General features: G+C 35.0%; 1 protein-coding gene across 2 annotated transcripts in view; it reads left to right on the top strand.

Moving 5' to 3' along the window:
* The window catches only part of Sim (single-minded), a 38,484-nt gene that overhangs the window by 4,387 nt on the left and 16,911 nt on the right, over positions 1-17,186 (top strand). Inside the window, exon 1 of one of the 2 annotated variants that reach the window (XM_070308106.1) lies at positions 2,402-2,644. The exons of the other annotated variant lie outside the window; for it this stretch is intronic. Coding sequence (XP_070164207.1) covers positions 2,638-2,644 — 7 coding nt within the window. The 5' untranslated portion in view covers positions 2,402-2,637. Of the gene's footprint in view, positions 1-2,401; positions 2,645-17,186 lie in introns of those variants that run through there. 2 annotated transcript variants of the gene reach the window in all.

The following is a 17,186-nucleotide window of genomic DNA, read 5'->3' as shown; positions in this document are numbered from 1 at the left end:
ATCTACGGGCATTACATAAAACGGGGTAATGCCGCAGAACAGAGAGAGGCTTTGTCTCGCAGCTCTCTCGAAAGCCGCGCGGACGTAAACGTGTCCGGCGGAATCGCAATGTATAGCGCATTGAGTTTCTCGCAGAGGTGAAAGAAAAATAGAGAAAGAAAGAAAATCTCGCATTGACACGAAAAAAATATCCGTCCCGGTTTATGTTTATGTTCTCCCTTGTTTATTGTTTCGACTTAATTTAGCGATAAACAAGCGATTTCATGCGCGTTCGTATCGATAGCGATTTGTGCATGGATCGTCGAACGGAGAACGATCTTTACCAATAACAATTAATCTTTAACAGTTAGAATTTTCTAAAATTATAAAATTCATAATTATATGATGGAGGAAATGCTGGCCTAGACATTTAAAATATGACAAGAAAATACGATTCAATTAATAACATTATTCCCATAATTGATATCTATTTGATATCTAATATGATTATAATCAATTTTTGTAATATAATATTTATGGCACTGTTAATTTTAATGATATTAATTAATATTAATTATCCCCATAATTAACAATTGATTTTTATAATACAATACGACCGTTTGTTCCGAATAACATTTTCTTAATGTTAGATTTCGATAATGCCCTACGATAATCGAAAGGTCTACCGTTATAACTGCGAATTCTTAATAATATTCTTCACATACACGTCGCTCTATAATATTAATAATCTATCCCACCTTATTGCGAATAGCATTTTGATTCATTCGCTATAGTCTTCGATTGCTGGATGTAAATCGATGCGGGAACATGAATTTCAATCTGCTGACTCTGATCCAGACGCATTGGCCAGATTTCCGTAACTGTCCGGCGGTGGTCGAGATCAGAGAGGCCGCAAGAGCCGCCGCAGCTGGGACACGCTCTCGCCCCGGATGGCCGGATAGGTGAAGACGGCTTAAGCGTTTGGACATGTGTAGAAACACGAAACCCGATACTTCCTCGATACACCTACCGGACATCATCCCCGATCGATATTAATGGGTGATCTACGATCTCGAGATCCGTTCAGGACCGACTGGCAAATCGCTGACAAATTACAAACAATCACCCTGGATGATTGTCGCAGGAGGATATCTCAGATAATATTATTGATTTAATATAAATAAATCTAGATAAAATTTGCAATTTCATAGATAAAATATAGAAAAATTAATATTGCAATAGAGTTAAATGCTAAGCAATATTAACGATGTCAATTGTGAGTTTGTATAAAATATTATAACTGAAAGGCATCAAGAAATTTTCCTCCTCCGTTACAAGATTTTTTTTTCCAATAATTTCTTAAAATAATAAACGCTACAGAATACTGTCAGTGTATATAATAGACAAATCAATGTTATTTATCTATGATAATTGAATAATATTTTGCGAATATTTTATTATATCCCTGATTTCAAGCTTATGAAATTAATAGCTGTCTTATGAAATTAATAGCTGAGAATCTTTAATGTAACATTATATTTTGTTATGAAAAATGATTCATTTTATCTCATGTCTCTTTCGAACTTTTCGATTGACCTTTAATTGTTGCTGACTATCCGCGATACTTTGATCTCCAGTGTAATATATGACACACATATCGAGAATACGACCAGCGAAACACGAGTTGAAGGAGACACGGATATAATAACAATTTAAAGGACTCTACACCATGCTCGGATGAGCGAAGTGTATTTGTGATTTGATAATCTCGCAAAGTCTACGAATCAGCATATCGTGTAATGACTAAGGAGTTGATATCTCGAGCACGACGAAGATTGTTGTGTCATCTTAGCTCGCTTAGCTCACTTCAGCAGATGGCGATGTGAAAAATTTTCCTATTAGATTTAGAAATCAGCTTGAATTTAAAAACACTTATTTGTCAGTTTGATTTTAAGATTCTATATTATATTTATTCTCGTGTATCGTGTTCTGATATCGAATATTTTAAATTGAGGAATAATTTAAGTCCTTTCAAAACTATATTAAAATTTTAATTTTTACATACAAAATCTCGATAACTTAAATATTGTCCTCCTAAAATCAAAATCCTTGAAAAATCATACGGATAAGATTTTAATCAGACAATTTAGATATTATTTAGATTATACCATATAATCAATAGAATATATAAATTATTCTCGCTCATAGAGTAGCATCTGTTGTATACCAACATTCTCCAACGATTAATCGCTTGATTATATTTCCTTTTACGCGCGTTTACATATGACACGCGTAACATACACGCGACGCTGACACCGATGCTCGTCATTTAAACGAGCACCGCCCTGGGTGTGAGAAACTCGTGCTACTCCCCATACGCGTAAATCCCACATGACTAAAAAGAAGCCGATAGTGGGGGGATACGCGATGCCGGGATGTCGAGGACGCAAGACCGAAGTTTAGTTTTGCTTAAGACAACTTAAGTTACATCGTTCTTGTCCCTCGATCCGATCCTTTCGCGATAGTCAGGGATGATTCTGATCCTAATGCCGATTTCGGAAAAAATTTCGCGCTTACAAGTGATCATGCGTTACACCGTATCTAACCGATATTTTGGATCTATGTAAAATATTTTCAACACATATAATCTCCAACGTCATGAAACGTGAGTCGCATTTATAGCGTTTTATAATTTTTACATATACACTTATTTAATATAGAGAACATTTATGAAATATCCAATTTTATCAAAACTTATAAATAATTATAAATTTTCTTTTACATACGTCAGTTTTAAATAATGTAGTGCCTCTTTATATTCTGCAATATATCTAAAACTAAAGCGTAATTTAGCAAGTTCAATAAAGTTTAATAAAAATGAAGAACTTAATATTTTCTTCATAAATGCGGAAATTAACGCGCACAATGACTATAAACGAAAGTGTTAATAGTCGTAACTATCGTACCGTTTATCGACGATATTCTTGCGTTACTCTTGCCGGACACGATCGGCGACTTCCAATAATCCCGCTAAATTGGCAGAGCGACCGGGGTCCAAGTTCGGCCTGGTGTGTCGGCGGGTCGGTCCAGCGAAATGAGAGAGAAGTCGCGAAATAAAAGAAACGACCGACGGGGCCGAGGGAGCTCTCGGCGAAATAATAAAAAGAGTATCGCGGGTCGCCACGGTAGTCAACCCCTGGTGCTTATGGCACTTTGCCATGCGAGACTTGCAAATTTCACCAGGTCCCTTTGCGCGCTTTTGTCATTGTTCCGCTTCGCGACAGAAAAAGATTATTATCGTAATCGTAATGTCTCAAATTTGAGAAAATAACTGCACATATTAATGTGAGAAATTATGAAGTAAATCGTCGACAAAAAAATTTTGATAATTTAAATAATACAAAATTAAAATGATATAACATTTATGTAAAAAATTTAATACGTCATATACAGGGTGAATCGGAAGGAGAGAGAAATAGTTTGGGGGTATGATAGTATGGATCATTGTAAAGAAAAGTTTATATGAACGTGGTTATTATTCTCAATCGTTTTGGATGCTGCTACTCATATAGAAGAAAGTCACGCATGTCATCAAAGAAACGACACGCAACAGGATACAAGTTGTAAAATGTATCGATATTCAGGATTCAATTTTTGAGTATTTGTTATGAACGTAACATATGTATCATTTATTATTATTGTACTTTTACAAAATTCAAACGGCTATATCTCCGAAACTTTATTCAGAATAATAACCATATTCTCATATAAACTTTTTTTTTACAATAGCCCATACTATCGTCTCCCTAAATATTTCTCTCTCCTCCTGACAATGAGTCACCCCGCATATTATATATGGTATATAGCAAAGAATACTCTTATTTTAATATGTAATATAATTTGTCAGACTATTTTTTTAGCTCTTGCAAAATGTTTAATCTTAAGTCTGTAACTGATTCTTTGTTTATAATATTTCTTCATTTTATTTTGAATTCCATGGAAATCTTCCTTATCCGAGAGTATCGCGATGGCCGTCTGGTATGGTAATATCGCGCGAAAATAATCATGCACGTGCCTAAAGTGTGATAAACACAAGCAACGGCCATCGTTTCCCGAAATACAATCGCGCGCACGAGTTCGCACGCTGCGATATTTTAATTTCGCGATTCGTCGATACCTTCAGCACCGCAAGTTTGATTACGATAGAGAATGCTTTGTCAGCATAACAGACATCCTTGTTGTCGTTACCGGTGTCCAAGGTTGCGCTGTATATGTTCAGCCTAAAGCTTATTCTTGGGAAGATACGGGTCGACCTTGAATCGAACAATTCGTTGCTTACGAAAGTTTTTCCGTCAACTAAATGACTAATAAACATTCGAACGTTTATGTAATTAATTAATGAATTCTGGCATCTCGTTTGCAGATTCTTGATGAAAAGCTCAGATCTTTAATTTAAGAAACAAGCAAAATCTGATTTTGCTTTAATGTTGTTGGAAATATTCAATTTCAAATCGTTTTTTTTTTTTTTCCCTTATAAAAATGCGATTGAAAATCGTTACGTAACATAATTTTTAAATTTCCAGGATTGAAAACATTATTATATGACAAAATTGATTTAGATCTTTCTCCGTGATGTTATGATTCTTTTCGCTTGTTGTAATCATTCTGTTTAGTCATTCAATCTGCTTGTCAAGGAATATTAGCACATCCATCAAAATGCAACTGTTATTGTCGTTATAACTTTATGTAATCTAAATAAATAGAGAACAGTTTATTTTCTTTACTAATCGGTCGCTCACCGTCCGATTCCCACGCGTGCAATTTGATGCTTTCAAGCGATTTCCGCGTCGCGTATCCCATAAGCCCTGTACGGCCCATAACGAAAGACGATGCGTTAGTGTGAGCGAATACATGAGTGACGGTGAAAGAAAAGAAGTTCTATATCTACGGCATGCAGACAGGACGGCATTTCATATCGGATATGTGACGGGCATGTAATTATCCATAATAGAATTTATTGCATTGGATTTCGCTGCCGCTAAAGTTTTCTACAGCATACTCATCGTTCGAAAAATATGAATATTTATAAAAATGTATTAAAATATAGAACATCATCTAAAATAATATCAATAATTTATACTTAACATTAAAAAAATACTTTACTAGGGAGAAATTAATTTGTGCAATGAATTAATTCCAATTACAATAGTTCTGAAAAATATATATCAAATTGTTTGCTCGCGGATTAATATTTTTGCCGGAGGAGTATATGCGCTTAGAACAATTATTCTTTAATCAATATTTGTATCGTTATCACTTTTTTTTTTTTTTGACTATGATCATAGCCAACATGACGAATATTCGATTCTTTCTCGATGTCAAGCGATTCGTCCTTCTCTTACACCAAGAGTCCTTAAGGCCTTTAAACCGGGCTTGTTCGCTGCTCCATTCTGCAACGTCCACGAGACGAGTCGTGGTTTACTGGCGAGTCGAATGGCGAAAGCAACGAAGTCCGAGGACTTCAAAAACTCACCGGCACACCCTCGCCTACGCCAATAAATTCTATTTCGCGTTACTTTGCCGCGAGCCGACGCGCGATGGATATTACGCCCTTTCTTCCTTTCTCCCCCCCCCCCCCCCCCCGCTGCGCTTCGTCATATTTCTTAGCTCAGCGCAATTCTTTTAAAATAAATGTAATTCCTGATAGCGCGATGCCGGAGATTTGAATGCTCGATGCGTTTTCATTCTAATCAGATAATGGATAGGATTTGACAGTAAATATTGATCGAATCGTCACTTTTCCATTAAAAATTTGATTCTAAATTTTTGAATATATTTTTACTTTCTCGTATCCATTTAGTTGAACGTATGGAATATCAATACGATCAATCGACAGGTGGTCATAAAAAATTGCATCAATATGAATAAAATATTAAAGACGAGGGAAAATACTCGAGACACGAGGGAGACACTCCTTAATTGCGTTCTCGAGTGACATCTTCTTTTGCCATAATGTCGTTGAATTATGAGCGGCCCGCGGTGATTGGGACCGGTGTGTCAGTACCAGCGGAATCACTCGGTCCATAAAGGGAGTAAATACTTCACGCATTCCCGATGCGTCTCACAGTCTTTACGGCTTATTATCACCTCCACGCTTTCGTCCTTTCACCCCGTGTGATACATCAACGCGATGGCGATGGCGCACGCGGAGCAAAGCGAGAAAAATACCGCGAGCGGATTCGCGTCGATTCCGCGAAGGGAAAATTACTTTAGTTAGTAGAAACCGTCGTCGGGTCGGTGCCCGACAATAAGCGCCTTTAGTAAACAGGACGATAAACTAAATGGAATTTTGTAAAAAGTTCAAGTAAATATGTACTATATACAATTATAAGGAAAGAATCTTTAGAATAAGAAAGTTATATAAAATTTTATACTCGTATTCAAATTTTTTTTTTTTTATCTTATTTGAGCAAGAGATAATATCTCCATTTGTAGCGTATCTTTTAAAAAAAGATTTCTATAATTATTAAAAATTATTATTATAATGAGTATATAATATATGTAGTGCGAAGACTATCTCTACAAGAACAAATATGTGTGTGTGTGTGTATCTTATTTTTCTGATTATATATCCATTATAATATAAAATAATTTTATATTAAATTACTCAATTGAAAAATAATTGCATTTGCAGAGGATTAATGAAATATCGAAGACTTGAATTGATATACAAAACCTACAATCACATTTTATGAATATTATAATCGGGGGGTGGGGGGGGGGGAGGAGGAAGGGTGATAATAACACACACATATCATAATAAGAGCACAATGTATCGTGGAAAATATCGAGGAATCTAAAGGGGATTAAAAAATAGCGACGCGCGCGATGCGTGCAATTGTGTTCGTATTATTATGAACGTTATTAGGCCGTAATATAAGATACGTCGATCTGACGATTAGACCGGGACTAACGTACCATTATTTTACAACTTGGCTTTCGGCCAGCTGACCGGACTTGTGCCCGGTGATTCGTTGACGTCACGGGCATTATGAATAGCTTTTTTTACGTTTTCCGCATTCGTTCCTGCATTCGTAAGGGCGTGACGGCCATACGCACCGCGTCTCCTCTCGAAAGATTTTTTCTCGCGATGTCACGCTTTCGCATGGCCATGCGATACTTTGCTCGTCGCGATATTTCGCTCTGAACGTCGATTCTCGTTTCATTTTTTATGTCAAATCAGAAATACAAATCGTTTTCATTTTAGCGAAAGAAACGTATGTAATTATTATTTAATATATTTCTCGATTAAAGATCGATTAAAAAAAATTATATAATGTAAAGAAAATTGATGTATCTGTTTTCGTACACTGATTGTGATCATTTATTTAGAAATTACTTATTACATAGTACAAATTGAGAGAGTTTATTCAATTTATCATTTTTAAGATATGGATAAAAAAAATAGAGAGACGAGCTCGTTGTGTGTATATGATAACAATGAGATCCGAGTGCGACGGCATTCACGAATTCCGCAACTTATCCGCGATTAATTTGCATACAATTGTCGCGAGTGATTTGTATACGCCTCGGATAGCTTTATCTCGGTCGTCGGCGATAATTTCGTGCAAAAATGGATAATTGGTGCCGCGCGTGTTTTCCACTTGGACACGTACATACGGTCGCGAATGATGTCACACGTTCGTCCTTTACAAAGTATATTATGCCGCAAAAGCTGCTTGTACGTATATATGCATCTGAGTTTTCCTAACAACTTACGAATACGAATACGTGTCATCTCGATACACGCGTTATCGCGAAAACAATGACACGATGGACTGTTGAGGAATTGTAATGTCTTTTTTCCAGATAAAAATATCTTGATTAAGATAAAAGTAAAAAAGTCTTTAATCTTAAGAAAAAAATATTACGCTTTAATATTACGCTCAATTTACGATTTTTATAGTTGAATCGTATATTATCTAATAATATTACAGAGAGAGAGAAGTTAAAATCTTGTATTGGAAAACTTTTTGATTTAAAACGCGTATTATATTCAAATATTTTGAATAATAAACGTAAATGTGTGTGTGTGTGTGTGCATAATTATACATACTTATATGGTACATACGTTGAAAAAAATTATTTTATATTGGAAAATATTGAAGAAAAGAGAGAAAATTATATATTTAAGATTCTAAATATTAAGAACAGAAGAATAATTGATTTGAAATCAATTATTCAGAAAATCTAATCGAAGAGCGCAGCTTTTCTTTGAGACGCTGCGCGTGTACATCTTATTTTTTATATATCTCCTCAGTCGGAAAAATATTTTAATAACTGTATTTGGCTGTATATACAATATATTCTGTACATCCGGTACAAAATGTAAAAGAAAAAGTCTTCAAAGCCATAGTCGCAAGTCGGATGCATTTATTATTTTTCGAATATATCAAGATGCACAGCGTCGGGTGGCCATTTTAAAAGCACGCCTGGACGATCAGTCACACTTAACGTCATAGCTAAAGTGACTTAGTTTAGGGCTGTTTAAGGGCGGGCTGTTCGTATAAAGGGATAAGAGCCTCGCCCATTCGGCATCGAGGGGTCGCGAGTGCCCCGTCACTTCTACCCTCTCTATTCCTTCGTTATGACAACGGAGGGGTGGCTTTCGCCCAATCCTAGTTTTTTCCTTTTATCCTTGTAAAATATAGAAACTTTTGCCATGCAGTACAATCTTATATTTTTTCTTCTACATTAGCTGTATCTAACGAAATCTGATTGCTTGAGACTTTCACCGAGAGAAATTCGTTCACTCCATATACAATTAAAAAATATTTCCTATATCTTGATTTTTTATCGCATTCAATTTATTGTATTCAAAGTGCTAAAATGTGCGATAATTTAATACAAATTACTTGAATAGATAAATTGATGCATAATTGATGTAAATATAATTGCATATGTTAACTTTATGAAATGAAATATGCATTATATTCGGATAATTATTTAAAAATAATTTTATCAAATTATAATCTATTCTTTTTGCATCTGGATTTCAACAATATTCGCCATGCATTTCAGAGAAATTGAGAAAAAACAAATAAAATAAAAAAAAAATTCTTTCTCTCATGCAGTTAAAATGTAATAAACTAGAAATATCGCACCGTCTAATAAGGGTTTTACGCGCGTTCATTACGCGTTCACGCGTCTATCCGTAGCGCGATGCAAACTCTTCCCCGGAGAGCGGAGTTTCACCCTCGAATGTAGGGTTGTTAGAATCTCCCGCAGGCTGCGCAAGAGAAAGCGGATCTCGTCGTTACGCTAATTGTCGCTCAGAATTTTCATTCGACAAGTAGCGATCGTCTGTGAAATCTACAAGGACTAGGAGAGAGAGAGAGAGAGAGAGAGAGAGAGAGAGAGAGAATATGATGCGCATAATTAATCCTTTTAAAAATAATTATTTTCTTCGTTGCCGGACATATTGATTTCGGAGTATTATATTTCTATTACTTTTTAAAAATTGGCATATTTTTTCTATGAATCCAAGTGGACAATGATTTAAAAAATTCTCTGTAACAGAAAATGAGAAAGAGAAAGAGGGTATATAAAGTAATTTTAGAATCTACTGATACAATCCCCCCCGATTTGGACTCTGAACTCGACACAAAGTGTCAGTCGAAAGATATTCGTTTGTTATGACGTTTAGCTAAAAGTTAAATGTGGCGCTGAGGCATTTAATAACGATTTGGTCCGGCTGTTGCCTCCTTGGTATGTTACGCGAAGCACAGTTCTCGCGTTACAACGTCGCGATACTGGCGTCTAAACACAGGCTCGAATTCATGATCAATAAAACTACGCGACCTATCAGCCATGGCGCTCTCTTGCTCTCTCCTGTTTCAAAATACAAAAATACGATTAGTTGCACGCTCGTATCAATCTACAACTACATCTTCATAACGCAGCCTTCTCCACTCTGGATTGTCATTCTAAGTAAATCTTTGTTTATCGAGTCATACTAAATTTAATAATTTGTTAATCAAGTATAATATTCTTTCAGGCACACACACTCACAGTTAGAATGTGTAATGGGAAAATTTGAATAGTGTTTTAAGTGCAAGGTCTGTGCGCATTACGAAAACGCTATATTGAAACGTTGATGCGATAAGCAGAATTTTTTGAATGTCAATAATTTGTTCAGCGTGACGATATACACAATATATATTCTATTACTTCAATTAATATAACGCTCAGATTTTGGCAGTCTTATATATATTGAAAATAATACAAAAATATAAATAAATTATGAAAAATTAAAAAAATATCGAGAATTTTTTAGATCGCCGATTTAATTAACCCACGACAGCTGCACGACATTCGTGTTACAAATCATTAATTTTTACGGGGGTTAAGGCGAGTTGTGCTTTATTTTCTTTCTTCTCGGACTTTCGTACGTTTTGCGTGAGAGCAGCTTTGTCGCGAGACGACGTGCACGAAAGACGCGTGGAAATTCGAGTTGCGCGTGTAGAATTGCGGATCGCACGCGCGCTGCGTTGCTTCGACTCACGGAGACCGTGTTTGTCGGTTCACGAGCAACATTGTAAGTAAGTGGAGTGCACAGTGTAGTGAGAAAAAAGAAAAGGAGAAGTCGGGTACATTGTACCGTCTACGTGGCGAAGCGTAACACGTGCAAGAGTAGACCTCGTCGTCGCAAACGTTGCCAACCTTTAAAGATGGATCTTTAATGTATCAAAATTTTAATAGAAACATAAAAAGAAAACTATTTAAATATATTTTCTCACGTTCCTCTATTTCGTATTGCATTGCGTATGTATTTTGTAATTTTCTAATGTGTAAAAGATATTTAAAAATTTATGAAAGGATGAGATTTCAACAATAATCAACAGCTTTTTTTTTATAATTTTCAGCGATATATGAAATTTCTCTTGTATTTTTCAAATTTATAAATATACTATACTTTTATAATAATCTACAACAATTAAAAGAATATTAAAGTTTAAAGAATCATATTTTGATTTAAAAAAAAAAAAATGAAACAAAGATATGGATTTTCATCGAGGCAAAAAAAGTTGCATTATTCAAAAATATTTTTAATTAATTCGATTCATTCTAGTGCATCCATTCTATAATTACGGTTAGCGATGCTTGGTCCGTATACTTCGTCTCTTGGGATCATACATGGTCAGCACAATGCAAGAAAAACATGGCGAGCCGCCTGAGATGAACGCGATTCCAGGTACCTCCGAGAGTCGGCGCACTCCACGTGCGAGTACACGCGAGTGCAACTCGCAAATGCAGACGGAATTATCTGTCTAAGGAATGCGCCGCGCGACAGGAACGATAGAATTATCTACGTATATGTCTCGAATCGTTATCTCGAATACATCCTGAATACATCTCTTGTCTGTGAGAAAGTAATGAATTAAAGTAGCGCTTATCAGAAAAATTTCAAAAAAAAATAGTTTTATATATTCGAGAAAAAAATTAAAAATTATATTTTATATCTCGATTATATATTTTTTGAGCACAACTTGCAAAATTGATCTTTTCTCGCGAAAATTTTTAATTGGGTACTAATCTTCTTCATGTACTCTTCATATCTCTTTAATACTCAACGTTAATTATCCCGGTAATTAAATCTAAGATTAAAATTCTATTAGAATATAAAATGCACTTGAAATTAATTGAAAGAGTATAAAATTTTGTTATCTAACCTTCTTATATGCATTTCAAGAATAATCCACTAATTTCTCATTAATTTTCAATTACATATCTTAAGAAATTTTTCAAATTTGAATTTAACGAATAAAATAACGTTTTATAAGTTAATTAGTAATAATGAATAATATATTAATAATTACCGTTTGATAATAATTATTCTCTCGATTATTTCGGATTGCGTGATTATTTAATGTTTATGTTTACGTCGTTATTTATCTCTTCAATTAACGCGTAAAAATTAACTGATCCGAACAATACAATATGCGTATGCTTCCTCTGCAGACGCATCTCTTAAAACCGATGCGAATACTCCATATTGTCGTACGACTAGCGACAAAATGGATACCCCGTTGCACGATCGGGACGATGGCAGAGGATGAAATCTGGCGATTCGATTGTTTGTTCTTTTAGTATAGACAGCTACAACGGCTAACGGCGTAGCATATTTTCGGCATAAACTGCGCATTGTATGCCGGGACACGCAATATGCTAATAATTTGGGCCGCCGTTCCGCTGATCTTACGTCATTGACGTAACATATACACGTACAGAAATCGAAACAAGGTTAATAAGATTGTATTATAATATTATAAAAATGTGGATGCTTTCATATTTTCTTATATAATATTCTTTCAATAAAAGAGAATTTGCTGTTATCTTCTTAAGAGAAAAAATTGCATCTAAATTTGTTAAAATTACGAGTTATGGGACACAGGCTATACATTTGCATAAGAATTTTATAAACTATGATCAAAAGTCAATCACACAGATCGCTCAACCACATTGTCGGCGACAGGCCAGTTTATTTGGATATACAGGGAGTGAAAAAATTATTTTTATATAATTTTTGAAAAAGTTTCAGATAAATTGTTATGATATATATTTAGTTGAAATGGTTTTTTTTTTTTTTTTTTTTTTTTTTTTTTTTTTTTTTTTTTAGACGCGTCTAAACTCGCAGGCTCGCTGTCTCTAAACGTGCAGGTGTTCCTGTTCTATTGCAGGTGTTCCACAAAACTTTTTACCACGTTTAGATTTTATTGTTCGTTTGCTGGAAAATATGGTAATCATTAGTCCTTCGTGATGGGATGAATGCTGTGAGCATGCGCGGGTTTGCAACTTCGACAAAAAGACAATGGCTATAGGATATGAGGGGCGTACAATTTATCAACCCCGATGGCCAAAGTCGTTCTGGACCGAAACTTATTCAACGATTATATGACACAACAGCTCGTGTGTGACTGCGCATCTTAATGCGCGATAGTTGCCGTAGGTCGCAGCATTTACCTGCCAATACTTTTCCGTAACTTGAATCGAAGATAGAAGACCGAACTTTTCAGATTTTTTTCCTTTGTGCGATGTAAAAATATACGTACCTTTGTCACACCTTTTAACAAAAGATATCGCTAAGATGGCTAAAAATAATTCTTCCATCTTTTTCTTAATATCACTTTAATATCCTTCTTTACGATCAAAATAAAACCTAAATTACTCCTTACCATGTGAAATCTCATATTTAAATGAAAAATTCGCAGATATACTTGGAACAAATAGATTGCGATCTTTTTTTTTTTTTTGAAATAAGATCCATTCTATTGTTATTTCATCTCTATCTCTGCTGGGCCAATTATTATTAAAATAAATGTGAAAATATAAGAAAAAGACACACACATAGGGGATATACAAAACATAATACACAGAGAGCAATGAAATACGCATCGCGCAATGTGAATTTACGGAGCGTCGGATAATGGCAGCGAGTGCAAGCACGTAGTCTCTCTAATTCGAATAACACCAGCGACGTAGGGTATAGACACACTTATTTACTCTGGCCTACACACGCATACACGCGCAATATAGACGCGTGCGAAATCATATGCGTGCAAATGTGTCATTTCTCACGAATAGTATGTACGGCGGGTACCACGAGCGAGGGGAGGATGCACGGAGAGGCATTACGATACGAAAATAACGTCCGGCCGGCCGGGCACGTGTGCAAATCCCGACAAATATTATCTCTGCCTGTTTCGCACACAGATATCTCGCCGCGTATTTGCGCGAAAACTATCGGAGATGCGTACTACATACGCATGCCTGTCGCGCTAATTTCCATTCCGGAGAAGGAAGTTTTTTCACGACACGATTACGCCGTCGGAAAAATTACTGCTTTGTGGCCATTTCGCACTTCCCTCCTCCGCGTGAATGAACGATACTCAGATAAATATATAATAAATGATACACGCTGGTCTTACGATCCGCTTCGCTAACATTTTTATGAAATTTGTGGTCAAATTTTAATTTTTCACCCTAGCGTTAATAGTGAAGTGTATGTAAGTATTCTATTTCTTATTTTATATATAAAATGTGTAGCATACCTCTGTATACTCGGATAAGATGTAATAGATATTTTCTGTACACATGGTGCACAAATGTTTGAAGAAAAATTTATTAGTTTGCTAAAACGCAACACTATAGACGACGCATATTTTTTCCCTACTCATTTATTTCCTCGTGCAGAATTTTTTATCTATTCAAAATAAACAATAGTATCGATATTTGTTATCGGGCGATAATATCTATCGAATATCGATTATCAACACATTGTAATTTGGCATTTTCGATAGTACGTTTAGTACAATCGACATGCCTAGATAATTGCACGTCATTCTTTCCACGTCGTTCCTCTTTCGCTTCTCTTTTATCCGAGCAAAAAAGGTCGCGATTTTCCCGGCGGACCGGAATGAATCCATGAGATTAGAAGAAAGATCCGTTAATTGGATGACGAGGACAGATCAGACCAGTGGTCGTAAATTGGATTGCCCCGTCCTCCCTCGTCACGCTTACTTACTATACCGTGGATATCGATTATAGTCGTAATGGTATGTAATAGCTGTGAAAATCCGCGAATGGACCGCGTTTTTGATGAACGAAGAATAAGTAAACGAATAAACGTTGAGAGCGTTATCGAAAAGAGTTAGCCAATTAACATATTAAAATACATAATGTAAATTTTCGTTTTTTGAGCGCATTATAAACATTGCATCATTAATTCCAATATTTTTTTAAACGTTTTTAGGAAAATTGCAAAATCTGCATAAGATTTCTAAATGTCACATAAATCAATGTAAAATTTCTAAATGTCAAATTATATTAAAATATTGTACATCTAAACTTTTATTATCTTCAAAATATAATCGATAAAAAAAATAATAAATAAATAATAATAAAATAATGAGTGAAATAAATGCGTGAAGGAGTACAAAAATATTCTCTTTTCTTTTCAAGCCGATCGATTATTAATATTTTTACAATTGTGACAGTGTGACAGTGCCACAACTATATTTACAGACTTATTTCGTTTATCTTTACTTAAGCCGGTGGACTAGAAATAAAATAAACACTCTATATAAAAATCACGGACCTCTGCGGAAGTGTTGAGAAATCCCTCAATACAGGTTTACATAGGAAGCAATCTGCGAACTGTTTGCGCTTCCGCGAAGGCGAATATTTACTAAACACGTGGTACACCCACAAGTCCAGCGTTTCTTTCGTCTTTATGCAAATATCTCATCATAAATCAAACAACATGCAAGCGTAGTCGCAGGGAAAACATCCGCGGCCAGATTGTTCTATCGCGTTTTAGGGTTTAGAATTTTATTCTCCTTTCGACTGACCTCCACTTTTTACTAGATTTATCTTTTGATGATACAAGATCGGCGAAAGTGTTTTTGAGAATATATTGTGAGAGTATATCTGTCAATAAATAATTTTATCTACAGATTCCTTTCAAAGGAATTATATCCTACAGTATTCTATAGAATACGATACTATACGTGATATATTGCATTCGAGGGCGTATTGCACATATGACAAGTATGTCTTGCTTTCGGGCTATTATTCAAAACGAAGAAGATGGTAAGAGAGAAAAGACCATGTGTATGTAATAAATTTCGACACTTTCTTTTTTCTTGTTAAAATTTATTTTGTCTTTCTATCCTTATTTCGGACTATCATCAACCAGGAAAGTTAGATTTGATCGTTTAATATAAAGATGAAAAATAGAAAATATTTTTTTCATAAAATAGAAAGTATAAGCTGCTCGTTGCGTGCATAACCAAGAGCATTCTTATATATTCCACAGTCTTCAATGCTAAATGTGCAACATGTGTATATTGTCATTTTATATTCAAATATCCTATGTAATGCATATAAAAATGTGTTACTTTTTAAAAGTTTATTAGTTTCCCGCTTCGTATTATAAATATGTATATTTGTATATCTTCATCTTCTCGTATGCATCATACATGATATCAGAACCTCCAATCAAAACTTTCATTTACTTTATATACTTTCAATATAAAAATCTCTTCTCGGTCGTATATTGTTATATACTTGACATTGGACTCCGTGAAAATCATAGGAACATTTTTGTTAATGTGTGCAATTCAAATCTTTCCTGTCGCTGTGCTTTTGAATTAGCAACATCGATGGTTTGAGATCAATAATTTTCAACAATTGCTCCCGTTATAAATTCCGCGCTATCCATAAAATTATCTTCATCTTTCGGTCTTCAACTCGTTCCCTCGAAAGCCAAGAAAACTTATATACATGAATGTTCGCGCGTGTACATTGTCGAGTCCCTGGTCTGGCTGACCCACTGCGAAGGGTGGAGCTTAAAATAAGGGTGGTACCTTTCTCAGCTTACCTACTCTATTGGGAGACAGCGTGGGTTTAGATGAGCAACGAACAAAGCTATATATAAGCTATAGCTGAGAGAAGCCGTAATAATTTCCTTCAAAACAGTCATGCAGTCTAGTCGAAATTTTAAGGTGAGGAATGCCAGTTCGTCTTTCTCATCGACGTGTAGCATCGTTCGATTTATCGATTATAAATTCAAAACGGATTTATATATTATATTATATACATATTGTATATGTATTGTAAAATTTACATATCGTAAAATATATGTATATAAAATATCGTAAAATCTGTTTTCGCAAAACAGTCTCTTTGTAGAAATACCAAATATCGATCGATATCTTCAGTCACTAGCACGTATGCAAATTTGATGCGCTGAGCATCAAGATCAGGTGATGAAGTTACTATAGCAGTTTCTTAATATACACGTGTTTAAAATTGATGATTAAGTAGTTTTAACGTCGTTGGAAATATGTGCAAAATATTGTCAACAATCTACATAGTGTCGGAGGTCAGATAGTTGCAATAAGAAGAATGTATGCAGTATGGCACCAATGGAAAATTACGGACGCGGATCGACTATCTCAAGAAACGATCCTCATATCAGAAACAAGCAAAGGGATAAAGAAGGTAGTAACTATATATACGATCTAGAATATAAATAGGATGTGGATTTTGATGATATTGAAATAATCGAATTATGTTATACGAAGTAATTATTCGGTTATTTAAAAACTGAACATACATCCAAAATTTTAATGTTTTTGAACAAT

The sequence above is a fragment of the Polyergus mexicanus genome, unplaced genomic scaffold (genome assembly GCF_030449975.1).
Source record: "Polyergus mexicanus isolate NDT 795.1 unplaced genomic scaffold, iyPolMexi1.0 SCAF_15, whole genome shotgun sequence".
Taxonomy (NCBI): Eukaryota; Metazoa; Arthropoda; class Insecta; order Hymenoptera; family Formicidae; genus Polyergus; species Polyergus mexicanus.
The sequence above is the reverse complement of the archived record's forward strand: the minus strand, read 5'-3'. Positions and strand labels throughout refer to the sequence as shown.